The sequence below is a fragment of the Psittacula echo genome, assembly GCF_963264785.1.
Source record: "Psittacula echo genome assembly, chromosome: 17".
Taxonomy (NCBI): Eukaryota; Metazoa; Chordata; class Aves; order Psittaciformes; family Psittacidae; genus Psittacula; species Psittacula echo.
This window is the reverse complement of record NC_137753.1, coordinates 7,572,619-7,596,686: the sequence shown is the minus strand read 5'-3', so window position 1 is coordinate 7,596,686 and position 24,068 is coordinate 7,572,619. Positions and strand designations below refer to the sequence as shown.

At 49.5% G+C, this 24,068-nt stretch overlaps 1 protein-coding gene across 17 annotated transcripts in view; it reads right to left on the bottom strand.

Annotated features, from left to right (window-relative positions):
• Nucleotides 1-24,068, bottom strand: part of EIF4G3 (eukaryotic translation initiation factor 4 gamma 3) — a 152,616-nt gene that overhangs the window by 77,739 nt on the left and 50,809 nt on the right. For all 17 annotated transcript variants that reach the window (XM_080631497.1, XM_080631482.1, XM_080631495.1 and 14 more), the window contains one exon: nt 3,284-3,379. In XM_080631497.1, the coding sequence (XP_080487623.1) occupies nt 3,284-3,379 (96 nt within the window). The remainder of the gene's footprint in view (nt 1-3,283; nt 3,380-24,068) is intronic.

The following is a 24,068-nucleotide window of genomic DNA, read 5'->3' as shown; positions in this document are numbered from 1 at the left end:
GATGGTGGCTCTGCCCACTGGTCCTACAGCAGTGAGAAACAGGCACCTGGATGAGGAATGTGCTGCAAGTCCTTATTTTCCTTAAGGAATAACTCCTCAAACCCAGTTCCAATGCCTTGTGTTGGAGGAAAGGGCTAAAGCCCACCCCAGGTGGGCTGACACGAGCCTCTCCGCAGGGCTACACACTCCACGGTACACACCAATGAGAACAATGAGTCAAAAAGAGATTGATGGGGTGCTAAAACCTCGTGCTGCTTCATTTCAGGGTCAAAGTCCCTCTCTCATCACTGTTCCACAGAAAAGATTTGTTCTCACTGTGTTTAAAACAAGAGCTGAAATCTTGTACCTTAAGAAGCCAAAAGATTTCCCATGGTGAAAAGTAAGACGTGTTACAAGGGGAAAAAAATAAAGGAATAAAATAAAACTTCAAAGTTAGTGAAAAACACCCTCATCTATTTTGAACTGGTCACCACTGGCTCTTGATTTGCTTTTAATTTTGATTTCTTTTAATTCATTCAGGTTGATCAGATTTATTCCTACTTGCAGCTGTAAGCAACAGAACAAACTGTAGTCACTGCCGGCTCGGATCAGCACAGGCACTTTGGGTTGGTTTACTCCTCTGGCTGATGAAGGTAGTAGATAGAAAGGGAAACCTGATGGAACCTGGGTCCAGCATCTCTGCCACCCCACTCATCCTGGTGCTGCCCTTGCTCCATGGACAGCAGAGTACATCCTCTACCTGCTGCTGCTTGAGCCTCTCTGACAATAACCACCTCTGGATCGCTCCAGCACCCTCCTGATCATGGGGTTTTTTTGGCAGATGTCCTAGAATTGGCCAGTTTGTGTTAAAATCGCCTGGGGCTCGGGGCTGCCGTGGGCAAAGCTAACGGATCATGCTCAGTAGCGCTGAGTGATTCCCAATCCATTCTCCTTCCCCTCAGCTGGAGCTGTGAGATTCTCGCTATCAGAGCGATGCTATGGTGCTCACGGGGAGAAAACATGCAGCCAGTTGGACTGCAAAGGCAGCAGTCCTGGAAGGAACAGAAGAGCCTCAACTCTGCAATTGCCAATGGCCCTTGGATGCAGAAAAAGGATGGAGGAAGCTTGAACTGCTCAAGGAAGCAGGGTCAGGATCAACCTCAGCTATATACCCACAGCAGCCGAACCAGCTGCGTGCTGGATGGGACTGTGCCATGGCAGCCCAGGGATGGCAAAGACCCCCTGTCACCTTCCTCGTGCCGTCCTCACCCTCCCCTCGCCACCAAAAACAGATGGTTAAAAAATGAATTCAAAAATAAGAACTAAAAACCAAAAGCAAGTCAAGCCCAGAACGAAATGCAGGAGTAGCTCAGGCTGGGGCCAGTCTTGCATTTGTTTTGGGATGGGGAGGTGGAATGAGATGTTATGGGTGCAGCTTTTAGTAATGGGGGTGGAAATGGTCACTAGCAGAGCAGGTGGCAAAGTCTGCACACAGAAGAGTTAAAAAAATAACAGAAAGATGGCTGAGAGCTGCACACAAGTTCTTCCTCCTTAATAACAGGGCCAAAACCCTACAATTTGACCCATTTTCCAACCAAATTCCCTGCAGATGTTACCTGCAGAGCAGCAAACCCAGAGTGAGCCTGGTCTCTGCCCTATCCCAGTCAGACCCTCCCAGCTGCAATCCAGCTTTGGACTTGGTGTCACCACTTGACCTGCCAGGGCAGCTCATGCTTTTAGCAAAGCAGCAAACCTAGTGCAATGCTGTAGATCAGCCAACAAAACCCAAGATGTGGTAAAAAAAAAACTTAATAAAGAAAGAAAGGATGAAATCAAAACAGTGCCATCGGCACAACCGCCTGCAAGAAGGAGTACAGTTTGTTATATTGCTTACAATGCAGTATTTTATCCAGCCTCTTCCAGCCAGGGACCTGTAAACCGGATTCTGTTCCAAAACCTTCCTCCTCTTCCAGTTGTCTGTGCAATGTATTGGCACTGTTCTGCTGGGCTGTCAAAAAAACTGGTTTAGAGATGCAGCTCTTCAGTCAGGTTTTTGCTCCAGTTCTAACCACACCAACTTAGCTGTGCTTTTCAACAATTCAAGGTGATTATACTTACTGAGAAAAGAAGGGGGTTACCATCAGTATCCTGCATTACTGATCAGAATGAGGGGCTAAGGACAAAGTTGCAGCTGTCCACATCATCAAACTGGTGTTAACTGTTCATCAACACAGAGGTCAATGGGTCTCAGGAGTCACCCTCCTGCAAATCCCAAGGAGGTGGAACCTCCAGAGCTGGGGCAAGCACATCGATGTGGCTGCACACAGGGAGGAAGCTTACCCTCTGGGTATGAGTGTGTATATATATACCTGGACAAACAGAAGACTTCTGTCTTGGAGCCTTCAGCTGCCACCTGCAGCAGCATTCATCTTACTCTGAAAAGAGAAGTGCTGGGAATGGTGTGGTGGTTTTATAGGAAACCTGAAAGCTTTATGATGCTGATGACGCTTTGCAAGAGACACAGGGAATGCTGCTCCTTTGGCTAACTGAGGCTTGAGATGTCATGATGGCAAGCTACCGCGCCTCCAGAAGCTGAGCTGAGCTGTAGGAGAGTCTCCTAACACCGTGTGCAACTGTGCTATGAGCAGAGATTCCGCCAAAAGTCCTACAGTAGCAGAGCAGTATTCCAATACACACACAGAAAGGAAAAATAAAAGATGATGGAGGACAATCAGACCTGAAGTTGGATGAAAAAGGGGCTCACCACAGAAAGATCTGGGTACCCAGAAGCTCTATGTTAAATGTGTGAGCACCTACGAGGTGCTAGGTTAGAACTGATCCAGTGGCACTGAGTCAGAAGCAAGGCCCAGAGGCCACTGCAGACTGAGTGCTGCTGCAGAGAACCCCTCTGGTTTCCTGACTTTACGAAATACTTCCTTAAAGGGGGAAAAAAAAGGGGAAAAAAAGAAAAAGAAGAAAGGAGAAAGATTCTGGTAATGAATCTGAACTCTAAAACACAGTGAACCTGAAAGCAACTATGCTAAAAATAAATGGTGTTATTTGCACGGAGATGAGAATCCCTCCATCGCTTCTCTTCTGATAAGCCACTTGAAAAGGAAAATGATCCTACCAGGAAAGCGTCTGAAAGATTCAGTCAACATTTGCCATTTGGAACGTGCTTCCAGTTCAGTAGAATACGCTTTCCAGAGAACTGGCCCAGTGCTACAGACACACACAGACACACAGAGACACACACGGACCAGGAAGAAAGAACATAGGGTAGCGCGAAGGCGAGCTCCCTTACCGGCGAGCGGGTCTGAGGCTGCGTGTTCATTGTCTGAGGGGCTTGAGGGTACACCAGTGTGGTTGGAGCTGCATTCTGTCCTGAGGGGTAGGGAGCCTGCCAGGGAACAAGAAAAGTAAGGAATAAATGAGTGTATCAAGCGATTCACGCCAAAGCACACAACTGAACACATTATCAGATGGACTGCTGATCAACATGGAGATAAGGGTGACACAGGTGACTGCGGTGCAGAAAACCTTCTCCAGCAAGGGGACAACCAATGTGCCAACACTCCCCAAAGCTCCCCAGAAAAACACTAGGTCTCTGAAACCTGCTGTGTCCGGACCCCTGGCCATGTGCTGCCCAAAAGCCTCCTCTGAACCTGCTTCCCAGGAAAGCTGGAACCGTGGGTATTGTCGATAAATCCTCCAGAACAAGACAAACACTAAGGAACAAGCTCCAACACATTTAACACACCCCAGTGCTGCTTGAAAGTGTTTGCAACACAATGGAAGGGCCCCAAATCGTTACAGATGTGAGGCAGAGCATGGGCTGTGCAAACTTTTCCTCATTTCAATGGGCTATAACCATTTATACCACCAGATGCTCTCCCCCATGTTATGTGCCCGAAGTAACAATAAAGTGGAGCTGTGCAGTTATGGGGAATGCACATTTTAACAAGACATTTGTTAAATGTTATTTATTATTGTTAATATATTACATATAATATATTATAATATACTATAATATAAAATAATATATTATATATTATTAATATATTAATATATTAATATATAATAATATATTATAATATAAAAATATATTATAAAACAATAATTATATATTAATATAACATTATTGTTAATTGTTAACTCTACAGAGTTTTCCTTATTCTCTTTAAAAAAAAGACTGTAACTTACCTTCTTTAAATCATTAATAGTTTGTTATTGTAATGGCCTAAACCCAGCCTACGACAGCCTCCACTTTAAAGAGGAATCAGCCCAACTCTACATGCTGCCGTGTAACTCCTGCACAACTCCTTTCCAAACCCCTTCTTCATCCCCTTCACTGTCCATCCCTCATGGTGCCAGCTCTGGATATCGGCAACCACGTAACAATGGCAACCACAGTCCCTGTTAACCTTCTGGCTACGCGCCATCAGATTTAGCTGATGAATAAAGGAGCTTATCAGGTCTTGGGTCTTCTCTGGGAGAAAGTCTTTGGGCTCATTGTACACATTATGCTTAAAAACACTGCAGTACTCCTCTGTACACTGAATTAGGGTTCATTCACACCACAAGCCCTGCCGAAGAATCCCTTCTCATCTTTGAATTTCATGGCCCTTGCATTAGAATTCAATAGCAGGTCTAAGGATTAAGGGAGCTGTTTCAGTCCGTAACGTGGTATTGAGAGCAGAGGTTTCGCTGCACCAGCCCTCAGGCACGTTTCAGGGTATTTTTGATTTGAACTGTGCTAGATTTGATTTGAATAATTAAGTTTTTAAGCAATGAAACTAAGTTAGAGTTGGTAGGCTAAACCTGCTTGCATTAAAGAAAGAAGAAAGAAACTCATAAACCCTTAGCTCTCAAGAGAGATGATCCAGCATAAAGCCTGAAGCAGTTTTAGGCAAACAGCTCAAGGAGTGGTGCAGAAACAACACAAAACGTGCTGTTTCTAGAAGGATACTCAGTCCTGAAGCCTGCAAAACTTTCAAGTCTGAATTAGCCAACTGTGCCAAGTACAGTCAGGCATGTTCTGCCTTTCAAAGGAGACTCATCCAGTCCTCACCAGACAAAGGATGTATGGTTTGAAGAAACAGAAAGCAATTTAAGAAGAGCTTTTCTTACAAAATTAAGTGGGCATAAGAGCGTGCCACTGGGTAAAGCACGGATTTCCTTCTCACCGCCCAGGCTGAGTCCTACAGCAGAGTCACAGACCTCACCCACAGCTCAGCCTCTTCAGCCCTTTCAGCATGAGCACGTGTGGGACATGTGGCTCTGGAGCAAGGATATGACTTATTTTGGAAAAGCATCCCTGGCAGTGTTCAAGGCCAGGTTGGACACAGGGGCTTGGAGCAAGCTGCTCCAGTGGAAGGGGTCCCTGCCTGTGGCAGGGGTTGGAGCTGGATGAGCTTTAAGGTCCCTTCAACCCAAACCACTTTGTGACTCTATGATATGATTCTATGCCTTTGGAAGACGTGTACCACCAAGTGCCCCTGCACACACTGACCAGTGTCCTGTGTCCTGCAGAGTGCCCTGGAGACAGCTGCGGTCTCTGTGCTGTTCTATTGTTTCTTCTTTCTCATTGCTAAACATAAAAATCCCTGCTTCATCTCCTGCTGATCCCAAGGTAATACAAGGTAAATGAGAACACGGTTTAGAAACAATCCAGCCAATGAATTTTCCAGTCTCAGGAAACCAAACCAAAATGTGGCAGAGGGAATTAGAGGAGTGAGCATAACCCAACCCAGTCCCTACTGGTGCAATACCTCCCATTCCTACTTTGGGACCACACTCAAACTCAGTATGAAAAAGCAAAGCTTACTCCCGAGCACACGGACACCGGAGGACAGCGTTCCTATGGCACAAGTTAACTCTGCAGGATGCTTGGCTATGTTCTACCTGATTTTCACACTGCTTTTTGTGTTAAAGAGATGATAAAACCCTATGTCTCCGAGCACATCACCAGATCTTTGCTATGATTTAGGACACCAAAGTACATTTGGTAGCATATTTAATTGACAAACATTGTTCTGTAGTGGTCTATATCAATACAGCAGCCAAGCCTCTGGTTCAAGAGCAACTCAATGCTTTAATCAGCTCTTGTGATGGAAGCAGAGATCTCTTGCAGGAGCAGGGCAGGTTTTCCACTGCCACTCCTCCCCAGGAGCTCATTTAGTCTAATCCTCTGCAGCCAGCACTTTCCTACCTTCTTACCACTGGCAAAACCTCTAATTCCTGTTAACAAGCAATTTGCAAGAAGTCTTCTAATTTTTGGAGATGTCAGATGCAGCATCAAATATTTCCCCCTTTTATTTGACAAGTGTGATTCTGCTCGAGCTGTTGGTGTCAGTGCTGTGTAATAAAGAGCATGCACCATATCTCACAGCAGCGGTGACACCACAGTGAGGAGCGATCGCAGCACCGAAGGAGTAATCAAGCACTAACAAGATGTGAGGACCTTGTACCTTTCCATCCACAGCCTAGAGACGCTGCCCTGCACTTGCAGCATCTTGCTGCTGACTTTCTGGTACCCGGGATCTCTGCCCAACACAAACCTGAGGCTTTTCCCCTTGGAGGATCAGCAGCTTTGTCTGTCACCATGCACCTTGCAAAGGGGCCTGATGCTGCTCTTTGTATCTTACCAAACAGCACAAAGAGTGCAAATGGACACTCGGATGTAAATGGACCAGTTGACCACCAGCTCCCTGTGCCTCCAGCTCATAGGAAGAGACTACCCCAGTCGGAACTGCAACTCACACAGCATCTCAGCAAAGAGAGAAGAAAGTATCCACTATTCTCTGCCTTCTCCAGGCTCAAGAAAACATGTTTTATTCAGGCTTAAATTACATGCATCAGTGCAAAGCCTAAGTCACTTCCATGCTTCCCCCAAAGTCTTCACGCACCTTCAAAACAGCCCAAGTCTTCATCACAGAACCCCAGCCTGGTCTGGGTTGGAAGGGACCTTAAAGCTCCTCCAGCTCCAACCCCTGCCACGGGCAGGGACCCCTTCCACTGGAGCAGCTTGCTCCAAGCCCCTGTGTCCAACCTGGCCTTGAACACTGCCAGGGATGGGGCAGCCACAGCTTCTCTGGGCACCCTGGGCCAGCGCCTCAGCACCCTCACAGGGAAGAGCTTCTGCCTAAGAGCTCATCTCAGTCTCCCCTCTGGCAGGTTCAAGCCATTCCCCTTGGCCTGTCCCTACAGGCCCTTGTCCCAAGCCCCTCTCCATCTTTGTTGTAGCCCCTTTAGGCACTGGAGCTGCTCTAAGGTCTCACTGGAGCCTTCTCTTCTTTTAATCACCGAAGCAAAAGAGAATTGGAAAGAAAAGAAGCGCAGCTATCACTGAGCCTGAGGAACGATGACTTTTAGCAGGAAGTCTGTAAAGCAGGCATTTCAAACACAGTGCCAGAGCCAGGCACCTCGCTGCTAACAGATGTCATTTCTGACACCCGGAGGGCTGAGAGGCACATGAAAGACGACGCAATCGAGTGTTGAATTTGCTTCAGTATTCAAACCCTTTCAGAATAAGTATAGCATTAAGTTATAAATAAAGAAAAAAGCATGTGAAGGCTTCAACAGAATCACAGAATCGTTTGGGTTGGAAAGACCTTCATGATCATCGAGCTCAACTGTTAACCCAGCACTGCGAAGGCCACCACTAACCCGTGTCTCCAAGCACCACATCCAGACGTCTGCTAAATCCCTCCAGGGCTGGTGACTCCAGCCCTGCCCTGGGCAGCCTGTTCCAGTGCTTGACAACAAATTGTTCCTTATCTCCAGTCTAAACTTCCCTGGTGCAGCCTGAGGCCCGTTCTTCTTGTCCCATCCCTTGTTCCTTGGGAGCAGAGCCCAGCCCCTCCTGGCTCCATCCTCCTCTCAGGCACTTGTAGGGAGCGATCAGGTCCCCCCTGAGCCTTCTCTTCTCCAGACTCAACCCCCCAGGTCCCTCAGCCCTTCCCCATCACACTGTGCTCCAGGCCCTGCACCAGCTCCATTCCCTTCTCTGGCCCCGCTCCAGCCCCTCAATGTCTCTCTTGCAGTGAGGGGCCCAGAGCTGAACACAGGATTCGAGGTGTGGCCTCCCCAGTGCCCAGCACAGGGGCACAATCCCTGCCCTGGCCCTGCTGCCGCACTGGTGCTGATCCAGGCCAGGATGCTGGGGGCTTCCTGGCTGCCTGGGCACAAGCTGCTCCTGTTCAGCTCCATCAATCAGCACCCCCAGCTCCTTTCCCATGAGCAGTTTCCAGCCGCTCTTCCCCAAGCCTGCAGCATTGCAGGGGGTTGTTGTGACCCAAGTGCAGGATCCGGCACTTTGCCTTGTTGAACCTCATCCCATTGGCAACAGCCCATGGATCCAACCTGTCCAGATCCCTCTGCAGAGCTTCAAACTCTCCAGCAGATCAACACTCCCACCCAGCCTGGTGTCATCTTAGGGTGCACCTGATCCCCTCATCCAGGTCATTGATGAAGACATTAAACAGAACTGAGCCCTGGGAACACCACTTGTGACCAGCCACCAACTGGAGGTAACTCCACTCACCACCTCTCTTTGGGCTCATCCAGCCATTTTTCTACCCAGCGAACAGCACAGAAATAGCAGCACTGAAGGGTTCCTGCTATTAAGCTGTCATCAAAACAAGGTACATTTGGACCGGCAGTGGTTTTTAACACAGGCAACCCACAAGTACAGCCTTGAGGATCAAGCGCCACACAAATCCCACTGAAGACAACAAACATCACCTAAATAAACATGTTTCACAACTATTACACAACGAATGCTTCTGCCCCGCGTGCTTCAAACCAGATGGAGGTGTGCCTGAACTGGTATTTGTGATAGCACCATAAGGGGGGGGAGGTGGGAAAGGGAGGAAAAAAGCCCTTTATCAGTTTCTGCAGGTACTAAGTTAACACATAAGTACATGGCAGCCTGAATCACAACATCCAACAGAACAAAGCACAGCGCTCCACTGCTTTTCAGACAAGTCAGCTGATTAAAAGTATTGCATCTATTCATCTGTCAAAAGGGCTTCCTTTCTGTGCCCAGCATCTAAATAGGTACACAAAGTCACATGCAGTCACGCTGGAAATACGTGGCTTTTCTGCACCAGGGCTGCAGTGATGGGGACAAAGTGAGGAAATGAAGGGATGAGAGAGGAAATGCTCCAAAAATCCCCTAATCAATCTCTCCTGGGGGGAGGCTGGGCAGCAAGTGCTGCTCTGTGTACAGGTTCTGGTGCGGAGACATCCAAACAGAACCCCTGAAGCCAACATAACCGCAGCACCCCAAGCTGGAGGGGACTGGATGGCACCTGAGCTGCTCCACTTTGAGGCACAGCAATTTGCTTCCTTTCAGGCTTTCACCTTAGGAATTGCAGACTTCAGATGGGGCTCTTCACAGGGGGAAGGTGCTAATAGCTGTGTTTAGGTATTCCTGCAGCCCGCCGGGGAAAACCCTCTTCAACAGCTCTCAGTGCAGTTTCCACCGAGCGTGCCAAGCAAGGAAAGAAAGGCAAGAATCACAAGCACCAAACCAAATGAAACCAGTTATTCCGAGCTCAGCTCTGAGCTGGTTAATCAACACTGAGCCTGCTGCGTAACACAACTCCCTCAGAACTGCCTGTACTGGGAATAAACAGGCAAAGTGCACACATGGGCACAGAAAGAGCTGAGTCAGAGTCACGCCGCTCTGCTCCCGCAGCCCAGGGACATCTCTTCTTGGACCAAACCTCGGAAATTCCCAACGGAAGCGCTGCTTCCGCAGCTTTCTACCCTCGGTTTGGTGTGGGAAGGGGTTAAGAGCAGCGGCTGTGCCGTGAATCCTCTCCCAGCTTAGGGAAGGAGTTTGGCTGGGTCTATATTTACTGGGGTTACATACGAGGAGGAGAAATGGTCTTGTAGTTCCACCACATGACCGTGACTCAGGAGCTGCCGCTCTATCACCATCGCTATCGCTGTGACCTTGGGGGAGAGAAAGAAAACCTTCGGACTTCCAGTTCCTTCCCAGTGACACCAACACGTTTCTGCTCGGGGTGAGCTGAAACTCTGCTGAATGGCAACAAAAAGCTCTCACCTCTTGGGGAGGAACACGACGGCGCAAGCCGAACATCACCTAACAACACAGGGTGTGCTGGGGCCAGCGGCAGCCCCGAGACACCCCAGGGGCTGTGTCCCCTGCATGGGCAGGACAGCAAGCAGTGTGGTGGCTGGATGCGAGTTAAACACTGATACCTTGCTGTGGTGGTTTGTAGCTCCTAGGAGCATGCAGATCCCTGCACTAACAAACGAGAGCACGCAGCTGACAGCTCACTGCAGGTGCCACTGCACAGACAGACAAAAAGAGTTTTCACCCTTTTAAACTGAGACATAAAACAGGAAATGGGCTGGAAACAGGATTAAACCATTGCAAAATCCAGCTCTCCCCACAAAAGAGACCAAACCAAACCGAGACACATTTCTCGGGGTGCACAGGTATTCCTGCACCACAATGGTCTCTAACACAGATGTTCACTGGCCCAGTTAAACACTAACTATTGGTTAAAGCCACCCCAGCTGAGCAGTTGCAGAAACACTCAGGGTACTTTATACTAAGGTGCCCTGTCCTTAAGTTCATCAATTCTTGTTTATACAAGCTCCTGACTCAAAGCTCAGCAAGGTGCAGGACAGAGCGCTACAAGAATCATTGATAAGATCCTTGTGCCTGTATTTCCTTTTGATCCCTGTTTCTACCAACCAGACTCAGTTTTCCTTGGGGCTGTGGAAGGAAAACCCCATGAGGGTGTGCAGCAGGACAGGCTGTGGTGATGCACCAGCCCTTCAGCCTGCTCTTAGGTTTTCCCCTGGATCACTGGCCTGGGCAGCAGGAATCTGGCCTCGGATGCTGGTAAAGAAATCCCCTGCAGCAGCACACACCATCCATCACCCGGTCCACAACCATGGAAGGATGGTGCCAGCAGGGATGTGCCTTTGAATTCTGGATCATCATTTATTTGTTGAGTTGGGGTTGCTCTGCCCTCCCCCAGCCTGAAACCAAATCACTTTTCTTACCTGAACAACTGCCACTATCTGGTACCCAAGACGGGGAAATCTCTCAGTGTTCAGCTCTTCAGAAATAAGAGGATTATTACTGTAATTTAAACCCTCCATCTTCATTTCCATGAATCTATCACCTAATGAACTCACAAATCTATTACTTCATAAGCCCCCTACAGCAGATCTGCCCCTACAAACACAGCACCTTTATTTTCCCTCAAGCTTTAGTTTCAGAATGGCCTCATTTTTAGGAAGGGTTCATATCAGCTCAAACTCACAGTGCTGGTGGAAGCAGCTCTCCTGTCTTCCCCCAAACAGGACTGTTTGCTCCTGCTCCTGTGCTCTTGCAGCATAAGTAACCATGAAAATGTTTAAAACTTGCGAAGACAGAATGTTACAGCAGATGATATTTTTTTAGCTGATATGAAAAGTGGCATTATTGCCAAATCACAGAGATAACAGCTACAGCCAGAGCATCTGAGAACAGATCGTATCATAGAGTCCCAGCCTGGTCTGGGTTGGAAGGGACCTTAAAGCTCCTCCAGCTCCAACCCCTGCCACGGGCAGGGACCCCTTCCACTGGAGCAGCTTGCTCCAAGCCCCTGTGTCCAACCTGGCCTTGAACACTGCCAGGGATGGGGCAGCCACAGCTTCTCTGGGCACCCTGGGCCAGCGCCTCAGCACCCTCACAGGGAGGAACTTGTGCCTTATACCTTATCTAAACCTCCCCTCTGTTTCCTCTTAAAAGAATGTCCTCCCACTAAAGCCTACAGAACACATCACTAACAAAAGGCTCATTTTTCCATTCGGTGCTGACTGTTGAACACTGGTAGCATCAAGTGAAAGGGGTGAAGAGGTTCCTGCTCTCGCTGTCTCCCTTTGTTATCCTAGGGGCTGCAGCACCTGCAGCAGAGATGACTGATCAGGGTGAAGCAGCTTTTGACCTAAAATCAGTACGCTGGCAACACATAAAGGCTACTGAGCAACCAATGGTGGCATCTCTGGAGATGCCCAGGGCTCAGCTACTTCACCGTGGAGTCCACAACCTGTGCAAAGAGTGCAGACAGTAAAGAATTAGCTCTTTTCATCCACCTGCCCTCACAAATGAACACCATGGGAAGCCAAACCAGCCACATGAGATGCTCCCAGTGTCTCTCTGCCCCTCCGGTCACAGCTTTGCACAGGGTCACGTTATCGAGCTACAGACACCCACCTTGGTGACAAACGTGTGACAGAACCACACCACCCACACCATGGCAGCAGCCAGGCCACGGCTGCACATAAAGGCAGTGAAGTCCTGGGGGGAAAGAGAAGCAAGTGCCAAAAGAGCTCACAGGAATCCTGCAGGACTGAACTGTGTTTGGCACATCGGGAAGCATCCCTGGGGCCAGTCCCAGTGTCACCACCATCCCTGGGACCTGCAGCCAGCATGGGACAGCTCCTGCATCTCAGTGCAAACACGGCACTGCTCAGCTCCAGGATTTCCCTTGGACATACTTGGGGTTTATGAGCATTTTCATAACTGGATAATTCAAATCCACCTTTATTGGCAGACCCTGAAGCCCCCATCTGCAATGGTTTGTGCAACGGGAATCATCTGAGTATGGCAGGAAAAACCCTGTTGTCTCCATAGTACACAGAACCAGCTCACTTGCAAGTATCACAAACCATTATGAAGATTATTAAATTCACTGGAATAATATGAATTAAGATATGAATTATTAAATGTATTCATCCCAGGCGTTTTCTCTCACATAATGCATAAAAGCATATTCTCACACTACTCCTGTGAACTATCCCAGCTTTACAGCTTTCAGACCAGCGCAACAGTGATTAAATGATACACAATTCCCCTCCAAACGCTCATAGTTTGGCTTTTCTTATTTACAATGATACTTCAGCGGCGTCTCAACAACCTCACTATCAGATTACTCTGTTTAAGCCCTCATTTGCAGCTCCATGTTCAAACATTCAGGTTTTGGGTTCACATTGCATCGAGAATTGCAAATTTGCTCATTTGCAAATTACCCAACATCACTGCAATCAGTCCTCATCACAGCATCCTGCAAATCCAATTCCATGGCACTTGTCCTCTGCTGCCTCCCTGTACGATGTACCAGGAACTTGGACACGCTCTGATTTACTGCAGAGATTGGTATAAATACCCAAAGCCCCATTAAACTCAATGATGCAAGTACCAGACCCCTGACACTGACCACATTGTACAGATTCAGGGTTTCCACTCTATAATGGAATTCATCACATCACAGTGCCAATACCTGATTGGTATTGGCATTGGAACGGATTGGGACGGGACCAGTTTGCAACGCTGGTACAAAGTCTTTGCACACTGGATTTACTGTGAAGTTTGGATGTGGAGGGAAGCAAAGAGTAAACAGGAACTGTGACTGTTTGCTGCATTTATTTACAGACATTGGCTTTTTCTTCTCCCAAAGCCGTTTCCTCAAGGTGCCACATAAACAGCCCCAGGTGCCTTGCACAGTTTTAGGGATTCCCGACACTGCAGATAAGGACAAGAAGCATGGAAGAGCCTGCACCACTTGTGAGGAAGAGGAGGAGAAGGGAGGATGCTGCCTGGCACAAGGGCTCCAGTTTCTACTCCCTCCTTTTTCCATAAGCCCAGCCTCGAGAATTCCCTGTGTTGGTAAATATGAAACTCAGCCTTTAAATGGATGAAAATATCCTGATCCAAGAGCAATTCCTTCTCTTAAATGTGGCTCAACCACTGTTACCTCTATTCCTCTGCAGCCGCCTGTCTCGGTGTACATGGCGTGTGTCATTCCCTGCCCTGATGAACTGCCAACCACCTTCTTATGGCTTTGTAGATTTAGTGTCACACATTCAAGCAGGCAAACGCAGCACGAGGAAGAGGGAAAAAGAGTCCCAAGCAACACACACAGACTACAGGCACTTCTCTACTTGAAGATGAATGATCATACTCTCACTGAGGGAAGGTGGTGAAGGAAACGTGGTTTCCTCTTCCCTGGACAAGGATGGCTTGTGCAAAGGGCAATACAGACACGAGGTGAACACTCCTTTCCTTCCTGGTTATGAAGCTGTGGTTACTGCTCTTGTAGGGATGTTACAAAGGAGGAGGGGGGAAAGGAAAAGGCAGAAAGTGTCGCTGTTTGACGCGCCACTGCTCTGCAGCCCAGCCTTAGTTTGTGTTTCCAGCATAACATCCGCAACTATTCTATCAGCAGTTGTAGCACTGAATGCAGCCATCCCACAACATGCTGTTAAGGTGAATATAACACACAGCTTTGGGGATGAGAGAAGCATCTTTCTGCCTGTTAAAACAGAGAAGGCATTCAAGCCCATACCAAATTTCGGAGCACAGGGATGGGGTCAGCTGAAGATGCAGAGTGGGATATTTAAACAAGTGCAGTTTTAAGATATCCGGATGGACGGATCACAGAATCCCAGACGGGTTTGGACTGAAGGGACCTTAAAGCTCCTCCAGCTCCAACCCCTGCCACGGGCAGGGACCCCTTCCACTGGAGCAGCTTGCTCCAAGCCCCTGTGTCCAACCTGGCCTTGAACACTGCCAGGGATGGGGCAGCCACAGCTTCTCTGGGCACCCTGGGCCAGCGCCTCAGCACCCTCACAGGGAAGAGCTTCTGCCTAAGAGCTCAGCTCAGTCTCCCCTCTGGCAGGTTAAAGCCATTCCCCTTGGCCTGGCCCTACAGGCCCTTGGCCAAAGCCCCTCTCCAGGTTTCTTAAAGCCCCCTTAGAGGTTTCTCCAGGACAGTCCTCCATGCTGAAGGTATAAATGGTTCCAGAGGTTATTCTTCAGTTCCCTGGTCTGACACAACAGCTATTGGTGGACTCCAGTAATTCAAGGGCTCGTTCTTCCCTGTTTTATCTGGATACAGGGGAATTTACTGCCCTCTACATTCACAAAACACAGATTGTAAAGCTCTGACTTGGCTGTTTACTGGGACGTTTTCCCTTCTGCAACACATTGTGTTTGTTTGAAAACTACGGATTTTCTGGAGCATACAGGAAAACATCCATTCAGTTGCATGGAACAGAAGGTATTATTGCAGGAGGAATAGCAGAACAGAAGATATTAAACATAAGAAAATGGCAAGTTGCCTCCAATTATTTTGTCATCTGAGATTCTGAATAAAAATGTAGTTCAATGAGTGGTAAAGTTGAAAAGCATCAAATGAAAGCACAGTCCACGTGATGGTGAGAACAGGAAACGTGCATGAAGTCCTCAAGAAAGGGATGTGTAGTATTTCAGACCAGCTACCAAGGAGTTTGATTCTCTATTAAAATGCCATTTCAACCCCCCAAAACCCAAGTTACTGCCAATTTGAAAACTGCTTTTGATTCACAATAGTAACACAAGCCCAAAGAAAACCCTTGTGCTAGATCACGCACCCAACGTGTTGTGTGGCCAAGACACCTCCTGTGCAAGAGCTCCCTTACTCAAAATAACTCCATTGACACCAGGGTGGATGAGCCAGGGATGACTCTGAGCAAGACTGGGGCTACCCCTGGAAGAAGAACCTCAAGCAACAGGAGAAAAACCACATTATCCTGCTGCACTGGGCACACAGGATGGCACGGAGAAGAATCAACCACAGCTCTGCAAGCAGTGATCCCCTGCACAATGTGGTGTCAGCACTGCGGTGGGTCTGCAGGTAGAGCCAGGCCTGACTGCACTCAGCGTTTGTGCTGATCTTTCCTCTGCAAGGAGATGCTGCGAGGGCTGGAGCAGCTCTGCTCTGGAGCCAGGCTGAGAGAGCTGGGCTGGGGCAGCCTGGGGAAGAGAAGGCTCCTGAAGGGGAGACCTGAGAGCAGCTCCAGTGCCTAAAGGGGCTGCAGGAAACCTGCAGAGGGGCTTGGGACAAGGGCCTGTAGGGACAGGCCAAGGGGAATGGCTTGAACCTGCCAGAGGGGAGACTGAGATGAGCTCTTAGGCAGAAGCTCTTCCCTGTGAGGGTGCTGAGGCGCTGGCACAGGGTGCCCAGAGAAGCTGTGGCTGCCCCATCCCTGGCAGTGTTCAAGGCCAGGTTGGACACAGGGGCTTGGAGCAAGCTGCTCCAGTGGAAGGGGTCCCTGCCCGTGGCAGGGGTTGGAGCTGGAGGAGCTTTAAGGTCCCTTCCAACACAAACCAGGCTGGGATCCTGTGTATATGATAAAATTGTGCCAAATTTTTCTTCCGTTCCTTTGCTTGTTGGAAAGGACAGAATTTCAGGCTGTTCCTAGTCCTCCTTCAGTGCACAAATATTAACACTAATCCATACATCCCACCTACGCTGCGCCTTTTGAAAGTGAACTGTTTCCAAGGCTAAATAATTGTTGATGTTAATAGAGTTACTTGGCAGCTACACCTTCCCACAACCCCAGATCTCCCCTCTGCAGCTCTTAGGCCCAGAGCAGCAGCCACCCATGAGGTTGAGCATCCCCACACTAAAGCACCCCGAAGCCCAAAGGCACTAAGACACAGCCACGCTTTATGTTTCCAGCACAGCTTTACCCAGATTTAAACTAATGAGGTAAAAAGCACAGCAGTGAATCAAACCTAATGAAATATGTGACATGAGCAAATATTCCCAACGTTATTAACCCAATCAAACCCCCACTAATCCTATTACAACACAGAGAGTTCAGCTGCACTTCCAGCAGGTCTTTAACACAAAGGCCACAAGAAGATTACGCTTCCCCTGGATTTATCAGCTATGAAATAACTCACGTTTCCCATCTCCACCAGCAGTCACACACTCCTGCAGGCTCGGAATCAGGGAGCTGCATTGCAAGGCTGCGTTGGGAAGCAGCCTGACCCAGATGCACAGAACCACAGCCAAGGGAAGTGGAAGAGGTCAGGTTTTGACTGCTCAGAAACACACACTCGTGCACGTGGCTGGAAGGAGGTTTCTTGCCCACAAAGCACTGTGAAGAGTTTAGCTGCTTAAATTGTGTTTTTCCTCATGATCTGGCATGGCCGGAAGACTCAAAAGCCTGGTACCCATGGTCCAGAGGGGCACGTGCAAACTCCTGCCTGCTCCAGCCCTGGTTTCTTCACTGGCACAAGAAGACTTTGATCTCCCATTCTGTGGCCCCAAAGATGAGTGTTAATTAATACCCTGGCTGAGAAGCCTTCCTGCTCTGCAGGTTACAGGTCTCTGTGTGCTTCCAATCAGCAGGAAATCCACTATGACTGCACCTTACATAAACCAAGGAGGTTCCCGTAATGGAAAAGCTTTCTCTGGATGAAGAGTTCCCTGTGGAGCTTAGAGCTGACTCCAACCAAGGTGTCCACATAAGATGGTCTCAAAACAGAGAAAGTGATGGGCAAGGCGTTGGTTCACATGAGAGGACAGAATCAGGGAGCCCCTCGTGCTGCAGGGGCTGTGGAAGTTTATTACCTGACTTCACACAGAGCACTACTGCCCAGCAAAGCACACATGGGCTCCTTTAATGGGGAATACAAGAGGAGACTTTAGAAGAGCCTTCCAAAATCTAATGGGACCAACTTTAAACCTGGAGAGGGGCTTGGGACAAGGGCCTGTAGGGACAGGACAAGGGGAATGGCTTGAACCTGCCAGAGGGGAGACTGAGATGAGCTCTTAGGCAGAAGCTCTTCCCTGTGAGGGTGCTGAGGCGCTGGCCCAGGGTGCCCAGAGAAGCTGTGGCTGCCCCATCCCTGGCAGTGCTCAAGGCCAGGTTGGACACAGGGGCTTGGAGCAAGCTGCTCCAGTGGAAGGGGTCCCTGCCCGTGGCAGGGGTTGGAGCTGGAGGAGCTTTAAGGTCCCTTCAACCCAAACCATTCCCTGATTCTACGGTTCTATCAATAGCTGCATCTGAGGGAAGATGAGTGTAACATGCAGTTCACAGGCAAGAGAACACAGAAGGCAGCTGCCTCCAACATGAGGAGTGAGCAGCTACCGTAACACTTGCTATGTCCCAGGGCACCTGGGGTACCCGAAGACATGACAGGGTGAGGGTATGCTTAAATAACACTCCTCCTTCCCTTCCCTCATTCCTCCTTCCCTCCCATCCATTAATAAACATCAGCTCATTAAAGGCATCTAAAATCTAAATTGGGCTGCAAGTGATGGGAGGGAAGCAGTGAATAAACGTCGTGGCTGTAACAGGATTCTAGCTCCCATAGAAAGGATCCAAGATAATAAAAGGGGGGCTTGGGGAAAGCCTATAAACGCGCCACAGATGGCACACAGACACGCTTCCTGGCACAGATTCCCAGACCTTACCGCACTCAGGAATGTCTCACTGCTATTACAAACGCTAATTTAGCGATGGTGACATTTCTGAGGACCAGAATGAGACCACAAAACCCTTTTCACTTCAGGCAAAGAACCAGATGGTAACAAGTTCCAGCTTGTACAATCTGGTTCAGGTTTCCATCAGGCACCTACAAGTCAAGGTCTCTGTACACCAAGAGCATTCAGCTCTCTCGCACTTCTGCTCCCTGCAGGTGTTACCTGGACCCTGCTAGAAGCGGGTAAGGCATTATTAACCACCACTGTGAATATGTGCAACAGCTTCAGGGCAAGGTCTCAGTAGATGCCAGAGGTTCCGCTGGGTGCTCCAGCAGCTCAGCCCAAGAGGCAGCTGTGGGCACGAAGCACCCACAGCGCGCAGTGCGTTCCTAAGGAGAGCTAAAGCTCTCCCTGATTGCAGAGGGAATTCCTGGCCATTTGCCCCCAGCATGTTTGGTCAGAGCTTCAAACTGTGGTCCCGGACTGAAGGAATCCCTCAGCATGCACATCAGAGCCTGCGGTTTTAAAGCTGAGGTGGGGAAAGCCAAGAGTCTTTTCCAAGTCATTCTCCTCTTGTGTTGCTTCACCTCAGGCGCCAGAACCCGCAGCACTTGTTCCTTGGGATGCTTCAAAACACTCCTAGGCCACGAGGAGGGATGACATTGTCTTCTCCTGATGGCCTGAGCTTCACATGCTCATGGTACAAATGGGAGAGCCCTCTCCTCCGCTATCATTCACGGGACAGCGGGAAGCACTTTGCTGCTGCTCCCCTCCAAGCCCCAGCTTTGGCACAGCTCCACTTTCCCGTTATTCCCATCCTAACACGGATACACCATAAATTACTGTAACATCAACCCGGAGCGGGGCAGATTTACAGCGCTTCAGCTGCTCTGTGTTAACTCCTGTGTGAAGGCTCCTCGCCTGCACTACCTGCACTGGGCTGGCTCACACCCGTCACAGGATGAGATCCTGTGGTACCCGGCACACTGTAAATCCATCCCTACCTCTCAGGATAACTTGCTCCGGTAGCCATGCCCAAGGAGAAACTTCTCTACCCCTTTTTCAGTGGCTTCTCCTTTCCTCGGTACACTAAGAAAGTGAATTGGCTCAAACCAGACACTCCTGAAGCCCACGAGCTGAGAGAGGAGGCAGAGGAGACGCATTTCCCCAACCTCAGTCAGTACGAGGAGCCTTTTCACACAAAGAACAACTGGAATAGGGAACTTCATGTCTGTGGGGCCACATCTGGCCATAACATCCCTGCAGCAACATGTGCTGAGCATTCTCCAGTGCCGGCGGAGTTCACCGCATTCCTGCGAGCAGCAGGATGATTTCAAAGCCCTGGAATTTGGGAAGCAGAAACGCTGTGCCTTGCTGTGGAGGTAGGGGTAGGATGGCTTCACATCACTGCCGAGCTCTTCTCGTTTCACCACAGAACCTAAGTCTGAAGGGCAGCAAAGTGCCAGAGGCAGGACATTAGGGAAGACTTTGGAGGAAGAGGAACAGCAAAAGCATCTCTCATTTCGGCTATGTCAGATGGAAAAGGTAGAAGAAAAAGTGAAAGAGGCACCAAACCACAGCTCCACAGGACCATCTGCTGCTGCTTATTTAAATAATGGTAAAGGAAAACCAGCCACAAAGCTACAAGCTACATCTGCACCTGACTTGTCGTTTCCACAGGAGACATTACATATCCCATACACCTCCCGACCAGTGCTTCCCAAAATCTCTCTTACAGACCACTCTGTTGTGGAACCACACAATTCTGGGATGGTTTGGGTTGGAAGGGACCTTAAAGCTCCTCCAGCTCCAACCCCTGCCACGGGCAGGGACCCCTTCCACTGGAGCAGCTTGCTCCAAGCCCCTGTGTCCAACCTGGCCTTGAACACTGCCAGGGATGGGGCAGCCACAGCTTCTCTGGGCACCCTGGGCCAGCGCCTCAGCACCCTCACAGGGAAGAGCTTCTGCCTAAGAGCTCATCTCAGTCTCCCCTCTGGCAGGTTCAAGCCATTCCCCTTGGCCTGTCCCTACAGGTCCTTGTCCAAAGCCCCTCTCCAGGTTTGCTGCAGCCCCTTTAGGCACTGGACAAAATCTTGTCACGCAGAACTTTGCAGCCCTACCAAGTGGTGCAGCTCCCAGTGCCCAGAGCGTGTCCAAGGGTCAGCAGATCCTTTGATCACTTTCTAGTGTTCCAAGGTATGTTCTGAGCCCAGTCACCAGCCTTACAGGAACAGGCAGCTCTGAGCAGCCAGGGGACTGTGTGTGGAACCACAGCACTTCCTAACGCTCTGCTCGCCTCCAGCACAGCTCCTGCAACATCCCCACTTCAGGAATCTGGTAAGTGGCTCTGAGCCCCACGAGGAGGGATGCTGAGATGCCCCTAGAGAAAAGCATGGCACTGACCTCTCTGCTGAGCCCCGCACTAACAGCACTCGGTGATGTGTGACCACACAAGCGAGCAACACATATTCTACCACCAGCAAAATGACTTTTAGACCTGAATGATACCCGGAGCTCAGAACCACATGTAAATGTGTTCATTCACTACTGCCTGAACAGCACTCCCTACCTCAGAGAGACTTGGTTTGATGAGTACTCATTAAATCACAGTTCTGATGGAGAAATCAATGACCCCTTAATCAGATTCTCATTCAAATGAAGTGGTCTCTTCTTTAGCTTTTTAATTACTCTGTCAAATCCAGAACACGCACACACACACCTCTGACTGTGCACAAACACCCCCCACAACATCAGGCACAATGGGACAACCACAAAGACAACCTTTGTTCAATGTTCAATCATCAGCGTGGGGTGTTCAGGTACAGAGCAGTCTGTGAAGGGGGATAGTGCTGTTGAGGAAATCAGTAATGAACCATCCATCAGGACACCACGTCAGGTCGCTTTGTCTTAAAAGGGACACAGCAGCATTTAAGGAGCCCAAGAATCAGATAAATGAAACAATTACATGGGAGAACTTCCAAGTGATGAGAGATTTAAAGGATTTGAAGTGTTTACCTCGAAGAAAGCACATCAATGAAATCATGATAGAAAGTGGTCTGCAGATAGGAAACTTCCACCCACCTCACTCCTTAACACAAGCGCAAGAGGGTATTAGGTGAAACCACAGGAGGCAAGCGGTAGATGCCATGAAAAGGTAAAGCCTTCACCCAACCCTCTGCTCAACTGGGAGTCCCTTACCATCACGTAACCCTGACCTCATTGCCTGATGCTGCTACACACACGAATATTCAGACTTTGAATTCATCTGAACCCATTCAGGGGTACAGAAAAGGTTCTCTGGGCTCTACAGGTTCTCCTGTAACTGCTGATGTCAAAAGTCTCGAATCCTTTTTAAGCCTCAGTGCTGGAAGTGTCCCAAGCGGAGACACTTCCAATATGATTCTTCACTGTCACCTCCAACTGCAAGGTTGAGAGGTTCAACAAAGACAAGTGCAAGGTCCTGCACATGGGTCAGGGCAATCTCAAGCACAAACACAGGCTGGGGAGACTGGATGGAGCAGCCTGAGGAGAAGGACTTGGGGGTGCTGGTCAATGAGAGGCTCCCCATGACCCAGCTTCAGTGAGCGCTTGAGCCCAGAACCCCCCCGTGTGCTGGGCTGCACCCCCAGAGCGGGAGCAGCAGCTCAGGGAGGGGATCCTGCCCCTCTGCTGTGCTCTGGGGAGACCCCCCCTGCAGCCCTGATCCAGCCCTGGGGCAGCAGCACAAGAGGGACCGGGAGCTGCTGGAGCGAGGCCAGAGGAGGCCATGGAGATGCTGCGAGGGCTGGAGCAGCTCTGCTCTGGAGCCAGGCTGAGAGAGCTGGGCTGGGGCAGCCTGGAGAAGAGAAGGCTCCTGAAGGGGAGACCTGAGAGCAGCTCCAGTGCCTAAAGGGGCTGCAGGAAACCTGGAGAGGGGCTTGGGACAAGGGCCTGTAGGGACAGGACAAGGGGAATGGCTTGAACCTGCCAGAGGGGAGACTGAGATGAGCTCTTAGGCAGAAGCTCTTCCCTGTGAGGGTGCTGAGGCGCTGGCCCAGGGTGCCCAGAGAAGCTGTGGCTGCCCCATCCCTGGCAGTGTTCAAGGCCAGGTTGGACACAGGGGCTTGGAGCAAGCTGCTCCAGTGGAAGGTGTCCCTGCCCGTGGCAGGGGTTGGAGCTGGAGGAGCTTTAAGGACCCTTCCAACCCAAACCACTCTAGGGTTCTATGGGATGCCTCAGCGGTAAAGACACCTGGTCAGAGGCAAGCAAGTGCTGTGAATGAACAGAAACCATTCTTTCTGCTTGGCTACCAAACCCCAGCTCTGCAGGCATCACCTAGGCAAAGCTCCCCAGACCTCACTCCTCTATAGCACCAGAAGTGCGCAATAGCCGATGCTTCCCCTGCCCTATAACTAAGCACACAAGAGCCAGCCCCGTCCAGTCAGAGGACAAACATCCTCCTGGAGCCCTCAAGGATCCTCAGCTGACATGGAGGACGTAAGGTCAAACCTCTCCTACAAGCAGCATCAGAATGACACAATCGAAGCTCATTTCCAAGAGCTCTGAGGCAGCAGAACAGGAAAGGAGCGTTTTCCCGCTGGCTGGCGCGGAGGTTTGGCATGGGGCCCGCTCCCTACGTATGCACTGACTCAACAGGAAAGTATTATGGAAGAAAAAACCCTTGATTAGTTTTTAAAGAGGCTGCCTAGAATGTTCTCCTCCTTCCCCTCTTATCTGCCCCAGGATTAGCTTCCCTCTGCTGATGAGCTGCACTGGGAACGAGTTTCTTACTGCACGACATAAGCCAGACAAGCTTTTGGGGTCTGCTCTGCAGCCCTGCTGCCTTCTCCCTCTGTTAGGTGAGGCTCAGCCTTCAAACCAGAGGCTTTATTTCCAACAGCCGTGTGTCAAGACTGCAAGAAAGGGCTCTGACACCGCTAATGCCCACAAGCTACTTATGCTCCTGAAGAGACACTTCAGCCTCTGACTTCCCAGTCCATAAAGGATGAGCATTTGCACCTTTTCAAACAGCACCACAAGTCTCTAGTTTTCCCACCAAGTTTTATGTAGAATGTGCAATATCAAGATGAATGTTCCTTACATGACCTGGTTTGTTTTCACACATCTCCTAGTCCAAAAGGTCAGCTGCAGTTTAATGTTTCATCCATAGCCAAGAGGCTGCAGGAGGAACGGAGCTGCCTTCTCCCAGCGCTCACACACTCAAGGCCCTCACCAGCACCTCGCTGCTCCCAACCCATCATCCTGCACCCCACCTAATGAAAGCACACTTCTGAACAGCCAACCTACTCACACCTTCCTACCTCATTCATTTGAACAAGATAAATTAAACATAAGGCTTTCCTCTATCTCAAACCTCAGAGCTTTTATCTCACTTTCCCCAATCCTGGATCTTCACCTCCCCTCTTTCTGCGCCCCGTTACCTGTCTCTTTTGCCCTTCATGATAAGCTTCTCCACTCTCACATCAACCCTGGAGAATACTCATCTAGCAGAGACTACAAAAGGACCAATTTACTCCACAGATCTGACTGGATGTTATTTCTCTATTCTTATTATAACTCCTATTTATCTCTTCCTTTTTTTTTGTAATCAGTCCTTTGTCTCACTTCTTTTATTAGCACTCAGTTTTGTAATTCATTTACTGTCCCACTTCTCAGGAGTACAGCATCACAGCCTCCTGCACAGCACACTTGAGATGGAAAAATCCCTAACAGAGGACACTGGGCACCTCTATGGTGTTTAAAATAGAAGTCAGACCATGGCCAACAACAACGCACGTTCCTCATCAGTGAGTACTTCCT